The sequence below is a fragment of the Lycium barbarum genome, chromosome 3 (assembly GCF_019175385.1).
Source record: "Lycium barbarum isolate Lr01 chromosome 3, ASM1917538v2, whole genome shotgun sequence".
In the NCBI taxonomy this organism is placed as follows: Eukaryota; Viridiplantae; Streptophyta; class Magnoliopsida; order Solanales; family Solanaceae; genus Lycium; species Lycium barbarum.
This window is the reverse complement of record NC_083339.1, coordinates 121,514,778-121,527,708: the sequence shown is the minus strand read 5'-3', so window position 1 is coordinate 121,527,708 and position 12,931 is coordinate 121,514,778. Positions and strand designations below refer to the sequence as shown.

Genomic DNA, 12,931 nt, shown 5'->3' with positions numbered 1-12,931 from the left:
TATTAGTTTATATTTAGAATAATTATGTTATGATAGGGGAAATCACATTTTTAGTCCCTGAATTATTGCTATATTGTGCTTTTAATCCTTGTGTTATCTAACTCACCACATTTGACCTTCAATTAAATCCTTTAAATAATGGAAATTAGAAAAACTAACAGAACATTCACTGCACTAGAGGACAATATTGGTATTTAAATTCTTGATTTGCTTGTACATCAAATTGTTTCCTGCGAGCATGGGTTTATGCACATGGTACTAAATGACCTTTGTGTTGTCTTCAATTTAGCTCGCATGAGCTTGTATTCTCGAAAAGAAGTGTCAAACAAATTGGGACGGAAGGAGTATTAATAAAACCAAAATATTTTTAGTCCGAAGGATTTAGGCCTTTTATTAGTTTATATTTAGATTAATTATATTACAATAGGGGAAATGACATGAATTATTGCTATATTGCGCTTTTAGTCCTTGTGTTATTCAATTTACCACATTTAACCTTTAATTAAATCATATGTGTGCTTTTAATCTTTTAAATAACGGAAATCAGAAAAACTAACAGAACATTCACTGCACTAAAGGACAATATTGGTATTTAAATTCTTGATTTACTTGCACATCCAATTGTTTCCTACGAGCGTGGGTTTATGTACATGGTACTAAATGACCTTTGTGTTGTCTTCAATTTTGCTTGCATGAGCTTGTATTCTGCAAAGGAAAAAGAGAAGGGAGAGAGGGTGGGGTTTGGGGGTTAGGGAGAGGATTGTCCTCTCCCTAAGAAATAAATAAATAAAAATTCTATGGCATAATCATCTTCGACCTTAAAGTATCGGAAATAACCACCCCACACTTAAAGATATGCACTGTCCTCAATGCATGCGTAAAAGAGGAAAAAAAAATTAAAAAAAAGGGTGAGAAATACTCCCTTAGACCCTCTAGGGCCTAGCTAGCAACATAATCCTCAATATCAAGGGTCGGAACGACTCCACACTTAAGCCCAAACATGCTCCTTAGCTTTCAACTTCAGGTACTCAGACTTCCCTTAATCTGTAAAACAAAAATAAAATAAAACGTGACATTATAAGAATAAATAAAATAAAAATAATATACAAGCTGGGTTGCCTCCCAACAAGCGCTTGATTTAACGTCACGGCACGGCACGGCTCGAACTGATTTTTCCCTCCACCGTGAACTTATGAATTGTACCCCTAACAGGGCATCCAGTCTGCGACTATGCTCCTTTGGTGGGGGTACAAAGATAAATAGGCCAAGTAATAAATTTTTCACTCTGCACTTCTTGGCCTTTAGATGAGGAATGTAATTTTCACTTTTTGGTACAACAAATTGAAGAATATAGGCACTCTCATCCTCACCCTTTGCCTCCCCCATAGGCTCAGATGGCTTGATTACCATCTTACTATCTAAACACAATGTGGAAAAATGATTGGAATGAGGTCTAATGCGCCCTAACTCATGAATTGTATGACTATTTACATCCTCATATATACATACACTAAAGTCTCCAAAAGTAATGTTATCTACTCCCTCACATGACTCTAGAGCACTCTTCTCAACATTGGCACCATCAAGAAAAATATGGTCTAATGATTGGTAATCTCGTCTTAGCTCCTCAATTTGGCCTCGAAGATTTGTTTCAGCTTTACACAACTCATCACTAAATTGTTGGGTGTTACACGCAGCAACCTTTGCACTCAAATCTGCATCCAAGTTGTGCACAGCCAAGCCAAAGCTGTCAATTTCTTGTGCAAGATCATCTATGTCCTTAGACCAATCATTCACAAACTTTGTTAGAAAACAACGTCGTTCTTCATATTCCCTTAATCGATAATATTCTTCACAATACCAACACTTGCTCCCATATTCATATTCACACTTCCAAGATGCCAGGTCACGACAAGACCAAAAATACGGGCCATAAGAGTCTTCCGTCAACCAGGCGTATTCATCAATGACCTTACCTCCGTATATTTCATCCCAAGATTTCATGCTGAGAGAACTAGAAACACACTAAGAGAAAAAATCAAATAATTACAAAAATAAATATATTTACAAAAAAAAACTTGTAAAAATAAAAGTAAAAGTCTAAATTTAAAAAATGGTTAATTTTTAAGTCCCCGACAAAGGCACCAAAATTTTTTCGCTCCCAGAGGCACACGCAAGTATACACAATAGTACAAGTAATATAGGAATAAAGTCTTGATATCGTACCCACGGTGACTTATGATTAACAATTTTCTAAATTAAACTAATGCTAATTATCTAAACAAGAAATAAAACCAAAGTTATATTTATAAACTAACTAAAAATAAAAGAAAACAACTAATGAACTTCAACCAAGAAAGATCGGATTTTTATCAGAGAAGAGATAGATCTAAGGTTATGACCACTAACAATCCAATTGAGTCTTTCAATTGCTATACCTATTTTATTTCCTGGGTTACTAGTTAACGGATTGATGTTAACTTTATGATATTCTTTCGAACTACTCACGAGCCCGTAGATACTACTCTTAACGTCTATATTTCTATGATCGGAAAAAGTAACAAGAAAACATTTATATTTCCGTATCTAACTAAGTAGGGCTAAAAAGGTATATTTCTATCATCAACAGCGAAACGATTAAATAGAATAAACTCTATTTATTCTTATTACGTACGTGAATTCCCTCTTTCAAGTCCAACTCACGACCACAGACAGTGTCTAACTATTGGCCAAATATCCAAACAATTAAGCACAAGAATAAATAAGCAACACAAAGATGTAAATTCAATAGATATAAACAACAATCAAACGTCAACTTTCATATTTGTGTCAAAATCCTAGAACTAAAGAGTTTAGGTCCACATAGACATGGAGCAAAAATAACAAATCATCCGAATAAAAACGTAAAAATGAGTATTACAGAGAAGAGAACATAAAACTCTGTAATTACGGCCCCCACAGCTGTTCCAAGCTCTCTCTAGGTCCAAAATTCTAAACTCCAAATTTTAAGTTATCCAAATTTATGTAAAAAACCCTTTCTTTTATTTATGGTCTAGAGAAAAGTACAAACAAAATAATTGAATCTTGTTGTAAATATTATATTGTATGTCCATTTTACTTGGCCACAATGTTAGTTTGGTCATTAAGTTTTTATGGCTTGTCTTAGAAGCCTTTTTCAACTATGACTTGTCCTAGAAGCATTATGGCTTGTCTTAGAAGCCTTTTTCAACTATGGCTTGTCTTAGAAACCTTTTTCCTTTTCTATATATAGAGGAGCTTGTTTGTATTGGAAAATATAGAAAGGAATACACAAAACAAAAGTTAGAAGAAACAATTGATATAGTACTATTGTTTCCTATCTCTCTCTCTCTCTCTCTCTCTCTCTCTCTCTCTCTCTCTCTCTCTCTCTCTCTCTCTGTATATCCTTTGCCTTTTAATTTGAAGCTTAGTATTTATTTTATATCACGTTATCAGCACGAGACTCTGCCATCTAGAGCAAATACTTTAAAAGCCTCGAAGAATCAATGGAAATTCCTCAAATTTTATTTGGATCAATGATCAATCATGAAGATATTTATGTGATTGATAGTGGAACAACGCATGCCATATTCAAAGATGAGAAATACTTTTCTCACTTGCGTAGAAAAAGGAGAAATATTAATACAATTTCTGGCAATTCGAAATTGATTGAAGGCTCTGGAAGAGCTACTATATTTCTGCCTAAGGGGACAAAACTTGTTATAGAAGATGCATTATTCTCTTCTAAATCCCCAAGAAACTTGTTAAGTTTCAAAGATATTCGCCGTAATGGGTATCACGCTGAGACATTAAACGAAATAAATGATGAATATCTTGCCATTACAAAGAATGTCTCCAGCCAGAAATACGTTTTGGGGAAATTACCAACTGTCTTTTGGTCTGTATTATGCAAAAATTAGTACAATTAAAGCACACTCGATCGTAAATCAGAATTTTAATGATTCAAGTACTTTTGTACTTTGGCATGACCGAATAGGTCACACTGGATCAATAATGATGAGACGAATTATTGAAAATTCAAATGGGCATCCACTTAAGAACCTGAAGATTCTTGAAAGTGGTGAATTTTCATGTGCCGCTTGTTATCAGGGTAAATTGATAGCTAAGCCATCACCAATGAAAGTTGACATTGAATCCCCTACCTTTCTAGAACGTATACAAGGGGATATATGTGGACCTATTCATCCACCTTGTGGGTCATTCAGATATTTTATGGTCCTAATAGACGCATCTTCAAGATGGTCTCATGGTGCCTCCTATCGTCTCGCAACCTGGCATTTGTGAAATTATTGGCACAAATAATACGCTTAAGGGCACAGTTTCCAGATTATCCCATTAAGACTATACGCCTCGATAATGCCGGAGAATTTACGTCTCAATCTTTTGATGATTATTGTTTGTCAGTTGGGATAAAAGTTGAACATCCTGTAGCACATGTTCATACCCAAAATGGCCTTGCTGAGTCATTTATTAAACGACTACAATTGATAGCGAGACCACTACTTATGAAGACACGGTTGCCCACTACCATCTAAGGTCATGCTATCTTACATGCAGCATCTCTTATTGGTCTCAGACCGACTCATTATAATAAATACTCCCCGTCACAATTAGTATTTGGTCATGAACCAAATATTGCTCACCTCCGAATCTTTGGTTGTGTTGTATATGTACCGGTAGCACCACCACAGCGCACTAAGATGGGCCCCCAAAGAAGGTTAGGAATATATGTTGGGTTTGAATCACCCTCTATTATTCGCTATCTTGAGCCATTAACGGGAGATTTATTCACTGCCCGATTTGCAGATTGTCGATTTGACGAAACAAATTTTCCACAATTAGGGGGAGAGAGAAAAGAAATCAAAAGAGAAATTGCGTGGAGAGTTCCATCACTGTCTCATTTTGATCCACGTGCCCCCATATGTGAACAGGAGATCCAGAAGATCATTCACTTGCAAAAAATAGCAAATCAAATGCCAGACGCATTTACTGATTTGAAAAGGATAACTAAGTCACATATCCTTGTAGAGAATGTGCCTATCTGAATTGATATCCCAAAGGGACAATCTACTAGTGTCATAGCCTCTGAATCTCATACACGCTTGAAGCGTGGTAGGCCATTGGGTTCTAAGGATAAAAATCCTAGAAAAAGAAACGCGAAAAATGATCAAAATGACACTATGAAAGAATATCATGAAGATATTCAAGATCTGATTAATCCTGATATTCCTGAAGATATTAGGGAACCCGAAACTCAAATGAATAAAGAACTATCATTGAGTTCTTCTGGTGATGGGATAGATTTGAATCGATCGAAGATTATGGTGGATAATTTTTTTGCATATAATGTTGCACTAAATATTATGAAAGACATTGAGGATCAAGAACCTCAATCTGTCGAAGAATGTCGACAAGTATATGATTGGCCAAAGTGCCAAGAAGCAGTTCAATCATAATTGAATTCACTTGCCAAACGTGAGGTTTTTGGACCTGTAGTCCAAACGCCTAATGGTGTAAAACCAGTTGGCCACAAATAGGTTTTTGTGCGGAAAAGGAATGAGAGAAATGAAATTGTGAGATACAAGGCACGCCTTGTTGCACAAGGATTCTCTCAACGACCGGGTATCGACTATGAAGAAACATATTCACCCGTTATGGATGGCATAACATTTCGATATCTCATCAGTTTAGCCGTACATGAAAAACTTGAAATACATCTGATGGATGTGGTGAAAAACTTGAAATACATCTGATGGATGTGGTTATAACTTACCTTTATGGCTCACTTGATAATGAAATCTATATGAAAATTCTTGAAGGATTTAAAATGCCTGAAGCAATTAGCTCAAAGTCTCGGGAGATGTATTCAATCAGATTACAAAGATCGTTGTATGGTCTAAAACAATCAGGGCGCATGTGGTACAATCGCCTCAGTAAGTACTTGGTAAATGAAGGTTATATAAATGATGCCATTTGTCCATGTGTTTTTATTAAGAAAACAAAATCAGAGTTCGTTATAATTGTTGTTTATGTTGATGACATAAACCTAATTAGAACTCCAGAAGAGCTCCAAAAGGCGATTGAATATTTAAAGAAAAAAATTGAGATGAAAGATCTCGGAAAAACAAAAGTTTGTCTTGGTTTGCATATTGAACATTTGACAGATGGGATCTTTATCCATCAATCTGCTTATACCGAAAAGGTTTTAAAACGATTTTACATGGACAATGCGCATCCTTTAAGTACTCCAATGTTTGTTCGCTCACTTGAAGTGAGTAAAGATCCGTTCCAACCTCAAGAAGAGAATGAAGAGCTTCTTGATCCTGAAGTACCATATCTTAGTGCAATTGGTGCACTTATGTATCTTGCTAAGGCTACATGACCTGACATAGCGTTCTCTGTTAATTTGCTAGCAAGATATAGCTCTTATCCTACACGAAGACATTGGAACGGAGTTAAGCATATATAGCGATATGGGTCTGTTTTATACTAACAAAGGTAGTACAGATCTTGTTGGTTATGCAGATGCAGGTTATTTATCTGATCCACATAAAGCTTTATCTCAAACAGGCTATCTGTTTACATGCGGAGGTACTGCTATATCATGGAGATCGACAAAGCAGTCCATTGTTGCTACTTCTTCAAATCATGCTGAGATAATCACTATTCATGAAGCAAGTAGAGAATGTGTGTGGTTGAGATCAGTGATACATTTCATCAGAGAAAGATGTGGCTTGAAGTGTGATACAAAAATACCCACAGTATTATATGAAGATAATGTTGCATGCATAGCTCAATTAAAAGGAGGTTTCATAAAAGGAGATAGAAAGAAGCACATTTCACCAAAGTTATTTTTCACACATGATCTCCAGAAGAATGGTGATATTGATGTGCAATAAATCTGTTCAAATGACAATCCTGCAGATTCGTTCACCAAATCTTTGCCAACTTCAACTCTTGAGAAGATGATATTCAAGATTGGAATGCGAAGACTCCGACATGTGAATCTTGGTCTTCGTCAGGGGGAGTGAAATACGCGTTGTACTCTTTTTTCCTTAACTAAGTTTTGTCCCATTGAGTTTTCTTGGTAACGTTTTTAATGAGGCAGCTCTCAAAACGTATTACTAGATATGTGTACTCTTTTTCCTTCACTAGGACTTTTTCCCACAGGGTTTTTTCTAATAAGGTTTTAATGAGGCACACCGTCTATTAATGGACATTCAAGGGGGAGTGTTGTAAATATTATATTGTATGTCCATTTTACTTGGCCACAATGTTAGTTTGGTCATTAAGTTTTTATGGCTTGTCTAAGAAGCCTTTTTCAACTATAGCTTGTCCTAAAAGCATTATGGCTTGTCTTAGAAGCCTTTTTCAACTATGGTTTGTCTTAGAAGTCTTTTTCCTTTTCTATATATAGAAGAGCTTGTTTGTATGGAAAAATATAGAAAGGAATACACAAAACAAAAATTAGAAGATACAATTGATATAGTACTACTATTTCCTATTTCTCTCTCTCCGTATATCTTTTGCCTTTTAATTTGAAGCTTAATTTTTATTTTATATCAAATCCAAAATAAAATAGGAAAAAGTAAATTCCAAAAATTGTTTCTCGCGTCACGTACAAGCACTTTTCCAGGAAACTCTTTTTCGCCGCTTTGCTGTTGCTCAATTTCAATTTTTGTTTTTCATCTTTTTTTGGCCGCCCACAATTTGGGGGACAAACACATGTTACGTGTACCCCATGTGGTCCCCTTCTGTTTCTCTGTTCTTTTCTTTTTTCAATTTTTATTCCAATTTATCTTCGAATTACTTCACCTTCAAACCGTTTTATTTCTACACATTAAAAATATAATATTAAACACAATCATCATAGTTAATACTCAAAAAATAATTAAAAGTATTAGAATGTGAGACAATAATGGGTAAATATATACATTTTTGGCCGAACATTAACTCACCTGATGTTTGAGCAAATCTCTGGTAATGGTTCTTGACTTCTTGTGTGGTGCTTAAAATTTTGGTAATTCTTCGTTTGAGCAGAAGTTTACAATTAACCGAAATCTCACTTTGGAACAATGTTAGAAGCAGGATGCTCTGCCCATATGGCCTATTGTAATCGAAATTACCTTGGACCTGATCAATGCGTGTATTTAGAGTCACTTTTTTTCATGTAAAGAATTTGCAGATCATCAAGAAACAATAGTATAAAGGATTTCCTAGTATATATGTTTTTAGAGCGTAGTTTCATAATTGGTTCCACGCTGGACAGACCTGGGACTTTTTTGCAATAGAGAAGCCTCAAATATTGTGCTTGTTTAGTGTACGTAATTGGAGAATGGTGATTTTTGTAATGTTCTGATGAAACTGGAAATATTTAATTCCAAAATTGTACTTTAGTGTACTTAATCATCTGCTAGTTTTTCTGATTTCCGTTATTTAAAGGATTAAAATACACATATAAAAAAATAAGATCACACTTTTAGGTCCTGATCTTATTTTTTTAAAGTCAATTTATTTTTTATTCTAATGGTCTACTTTTCAAAAGCTGTTGATTCTCCTACCGTATTTTTCCTCTTCTTTTTTTCTGGGTTCTTATTCGGTGCTCGGTATCTGCACTAGAGCCCGATTAATCTGGATTCACATTGCATAATAGGGTTGTGCATATTAAAGGTTAAACCAATAACCCGAACCGATTATGGGGTTAATGGTTCGGGTTAATGGATTACTGGTTCGGGTATCGGGTGGTGCCTTGTGGTTATTGGCTTATTGGGTCAAGTCACGGTTTGACCATTTTTGTTAATGGGTGAACCGATAACCCGATAATCATTTATTTAATTACAATTCTACCTTTTTATATACAAAGTCACTTGACTAAATTTAGGGTTACTTGATTTCCACTTCAGAAACAGTCTCTCAAGTCTCACGCGGCGATTTTACTTGACTAGTAAACATTATTTTGCTTTACCTTTGAAAGAAAAGAAGTGGGTCTCTTTTACATCTTCTACATTCTTTTCAATTCTCACTCTTGTTTTTGTATTTTTGTATTTCTCTTTCGTTCAAAACCATGCATGGATTCTTTGTTCTTGAAAACTTTTTGTGTGAAATCTTAACGGTTAAACCGATAACTCATTAACCGATATCTTAACGTTTTTTTAACGGTTTAACATATGTACAAACCGATAACTAATAGGTTAAACCGATAACTTTAAAACCCGAATCAAACCGATCGATATGCAGCCCTATTGCGTAGGGCTCATTTGAAAGAAACGCTCTTTATCAAGGGTTTTTCATACTCAGGCTTGAACCAGAGACCTTTGATTAAGGAAGGAATAACCCCATTTGTTGCACTTTATTTTCTCTGTTGCTTTCTTCTATTGATCTTATCTATTAACCTAAAAATAGTAATTTCTTCACTAGATTCTTGCTTGTTGTTGCTCTCTCGTTTACTCCCTTTTCATTTGTTGATTATTACAGATTTTTACATGCATGCATTTCTTTTACTTTATATTTGTATTATGAAATTTGAGAATTTATGAAAATTCTTTTACTTAGGTGTAGGCATTTCTTTTACTTTATATTTATACTTTAACGAGCTCATATGTGTCTAATTTTTTTTAAAGTCGGTCAAGATTAGGTTATCTTTAAAATATCTTGTTTAGTTAAATATAATTAATCTTTTCAACACAAAATAAGTTTGAAGCAGGGCAGAGTTAGAGTGTCGGCTACCGATATGGTCGGATTCGATCGCACTTTGGTTCAAATTATGTATTTATCTTAAAAGTTCATTAAATATGTATAAATTATTAATTTAGACCTACATTACTTCAAAAATTAGGATTCAGACCTTATAAACTTCAAAATCTGAATCCGCATATGATTTGAAGTAAGTAATTTCATCAAAACGAAAGTTAAAATACTAAAAGAGTGTTATGAAATTTTTTCTTTTATATATGAAAAATAAACTTATTTAAATTTAATCATTACTAACATAAATTATAGTATTTCTTTAATTAAAATATTTATTTAATATTTTAAATAAGCCCGGGCCTCTTGGAAATAGTATAGTTAAGGGCATCTCCAACCCATTGCACCATTTTTTGCACCAAAATGGTGCAAATTAACTCCAGCCCATTGCACCATTTTTTGCACCAAAAAAAAAAATATTCCTTTTATATTCTTCTCTCTCTTTTATATTATATTATTTTCTTTTACTTAAATTTTATTTTTAATTTCATAAAAAAAATCCTTTCTTTTTTTTCTTTTTTCTTTTTTACATATCCATCCCATGTAATTCATAATCCTTTGTTATATAATCATTTAATATAAAATTATTTTATACCATAAAATTTTAAATAATATAAATTGTAAGCAAATGTTATACGTTATACATATTAATGGATAATTCAAATAAAAGTGAAATCATTGATAAAATATAATTAAATAAATACTATTACATTAAGATAGAATTTATTTTAATTTCTACATAAATATTCAACTTCCATGATTAGTACGTTGCTCCCATAAATGCTCTACTAATGCATTACGAAGTGCAAAATAAGCATCTTTGTTCTTAATTTTTTTGTGTCGAGCTAAAAATTGTTCAAATCGATAATTTTCATCGACTACCATTTCTACTGTTGGAGTTGGACCTTCCCAAGCATCTTGAATTGGTGCATTAAGATCACGCTCATCCTCGATTATCATGTTGTGCAGTATAATACATGATGTTAATATATCATGTAGCACTTCTTTTCTCAAAAAACGTGACGGCCCTGCAATAATTGCAAAACGAGATTGCAAAACTCCGAATGCACGTTCAACATCTTTTCGACATGATTCTTGTTTCGTTGCGAAATATTTCTTCTTTTGAGATTGTGGCTCATGAATGGTTTGCACAATTGTAGACCATTTTGGATATATACTGTCAGTTAAATAATAACCCACATCATATTCGTTTCCTTGAATAACATAATGGACGGGAGGAGCAATACCTTTAGTAAGATTGGAAAACAGATGTGACAATTCTAAAACATTAATGTCATTATTAGTTCCGGGCATACCAAAATATGCATGCCATATCCAAAGGTCATAATCAGCTACAGCTTCAAGAATTATTGTTGGGGATCCACTACAACCTGCATATTGTCCAGCCCATGTTGTTGGACAATTTTTCCATCTCCAATGCATGCAATCTAAACTACCTAGCATTCCTGGAAAACCACGTTGCTCACCGATGTGAAGAAGCCTTGCAACATCGTTAGCTATTGGTGATCTCATATACTGCTGGCCAAAAACCTCTACGATAGCTCGACAAAATCTCTTCACGCTTTCAATTGCAGTTGACTCTCCAATTTTCACATATTCGTCAATGGCATCCGCTGGCAAGCCCTATGCCAACATTCTAAACACAGCTGTGATTTTTTGTACAGTAGATAAACCAAATCTACCCATCGCATCAGCACGTTGTTCGAAGTACGTATCATGAGCTTTAATTGCATCAACAATACGAAGAAACAAATTCCGGGACATCCGATATCGACGACGAAACATACCATCATTATAGCGTGGATTATCTGAAAAATAATCGAGAAATAAATTATTATCAGCTGCTTCACGATCTCGATTGATTACTAAATGACCTGGAACAGAGCCAACTCTGAAAACTTCATTATTTTGATATTCTTGCAAATATTGCAACATATAGTTGTTTATGCGAATATTTTGCAAGATTACTTGCTGCTCTTCTGCAATAGTATCACCTAAATCTAAAGATGATGATGATGAGAGGAACTTTCATCATTATTATTAGAAGAACCTCCAGTATAGAAATTCATTTTCAGAAGACAAATAAGAATGTTTGATTTGATTTTGAAATGAATTGGAAATCCTGAGTTATTTACCTAAATGATGTTCATTTTTGTAGATTAGGATGAAATCCTATTATTATCCGGTTGAGATAAGGATGAAATCCATCCGACAATTGAGATTAGGATGAAATTCATTCAACGGTTGAGATCAAGATGAAATCTATCATATTATTCTCCGGTTGAGATAAGGATGAAATCCATCCGACGGTTAAGATTAGGATGAAATCCATTCAACGGTTATTATCTCCTAACTTATCATCATGTGTGGGATATGATGAAGGATTTTGAGAAGTTTAAAGATGTCGATGCTGGAAGTAAAAAAGTTCGAAAGCAAGGCTCTTCTTATATATCATCGGAGTCTGAGACTCCTACTCCTGATTCACTTCTAGTATCATCTCCTAACTTATCATCATTTCACTAAATTTGAATGAAGATGTTGCAGGTGATTCCACATCATCACAACGACCTATTGGGGTGAAGAAAGCAAAATTGAAGAGAAAAATTGAAGAAGGTTTTTCATCTGCTATGCAAATGGTCTAATCAGAAAATAATCGGCTTGTTGAGTTGTTGGCAAAGTCAGGTGCCGACAGGCAGCGAGATTTGGAGATGAAAGATAGAACTTTGAAACTAAAAGAATTTAGAGAAGAAAATAAAATTTTATTGTTGAATTTAGATTCTATTGGTGATCCAAATATTCGTGAATTTATTCGACAAGAACAAAAACGAATAATGGATAAAAGAAGTCAACAATTTCAACAGTCACAACCACAACAATCCTCTGCCCCATACACTCAATATTTTAATGATATTGGTGGATCTGGAAATGACCTACCAGAGTACTAAATTATTGTTATCATTTTCTAAATTATTATGTTGTTTAATGTATTTTCAATTTTAATGTATTGAACATTGTTATGTTATTGATCATTGTGTTGTTATTGAACATTGTGTTATAATTGTGTTATATATTCGAAATTATTATGTTATTGAACATTGTGTTATTTATTAACAACATATTATATTTT

General features: G+C 34.0%; 1 protein-coding gene across 1 annotated transcript; it reads right to left on the bottom strand.

Annotated features, from left to right (window-relative positions):
• Positions 1–10,090: 10,090 nt before the first annotated feature.
• On the bottom strand, positions 10,091–11,708 carry LOC132631219 (uncharacterized). Its single transcript, XM_060346820.1, has 2 exons — positions 11,679–11,708; positions 10,091–11,427 (listed from the first exon to the last, which is right to left on the bottom strand). Exons 1-2 carry the CDS (start codon positions 11,706–11,708, stop codon positions 10,531–10,533), a joined length of 927 nt encoding a protein of 308 aa, XP_060202803.1. The 3' UTR covers positions 10,091–10,530.
• Between the last annotated feature and the right edge of the window lie 1,223 nt (positions 11,709–12,931).

Bases quoted from the DNA above. Each gene is read 5' to 3' on its own strand.
- LOC132631219 (XM_060346820.1), bottom strand. From the start codon at position 11,708: ATGAAGTTTTCAGAGTTGGCTCTGTTCCAG. The intron at 11,428-11,678 runs GTCATTTAGTAA...ATGTTGGCATAG, and splicing joins CAGAGTTGGCTCTGTTCCAG to GGCTTGCCAGCGGATGCCAT.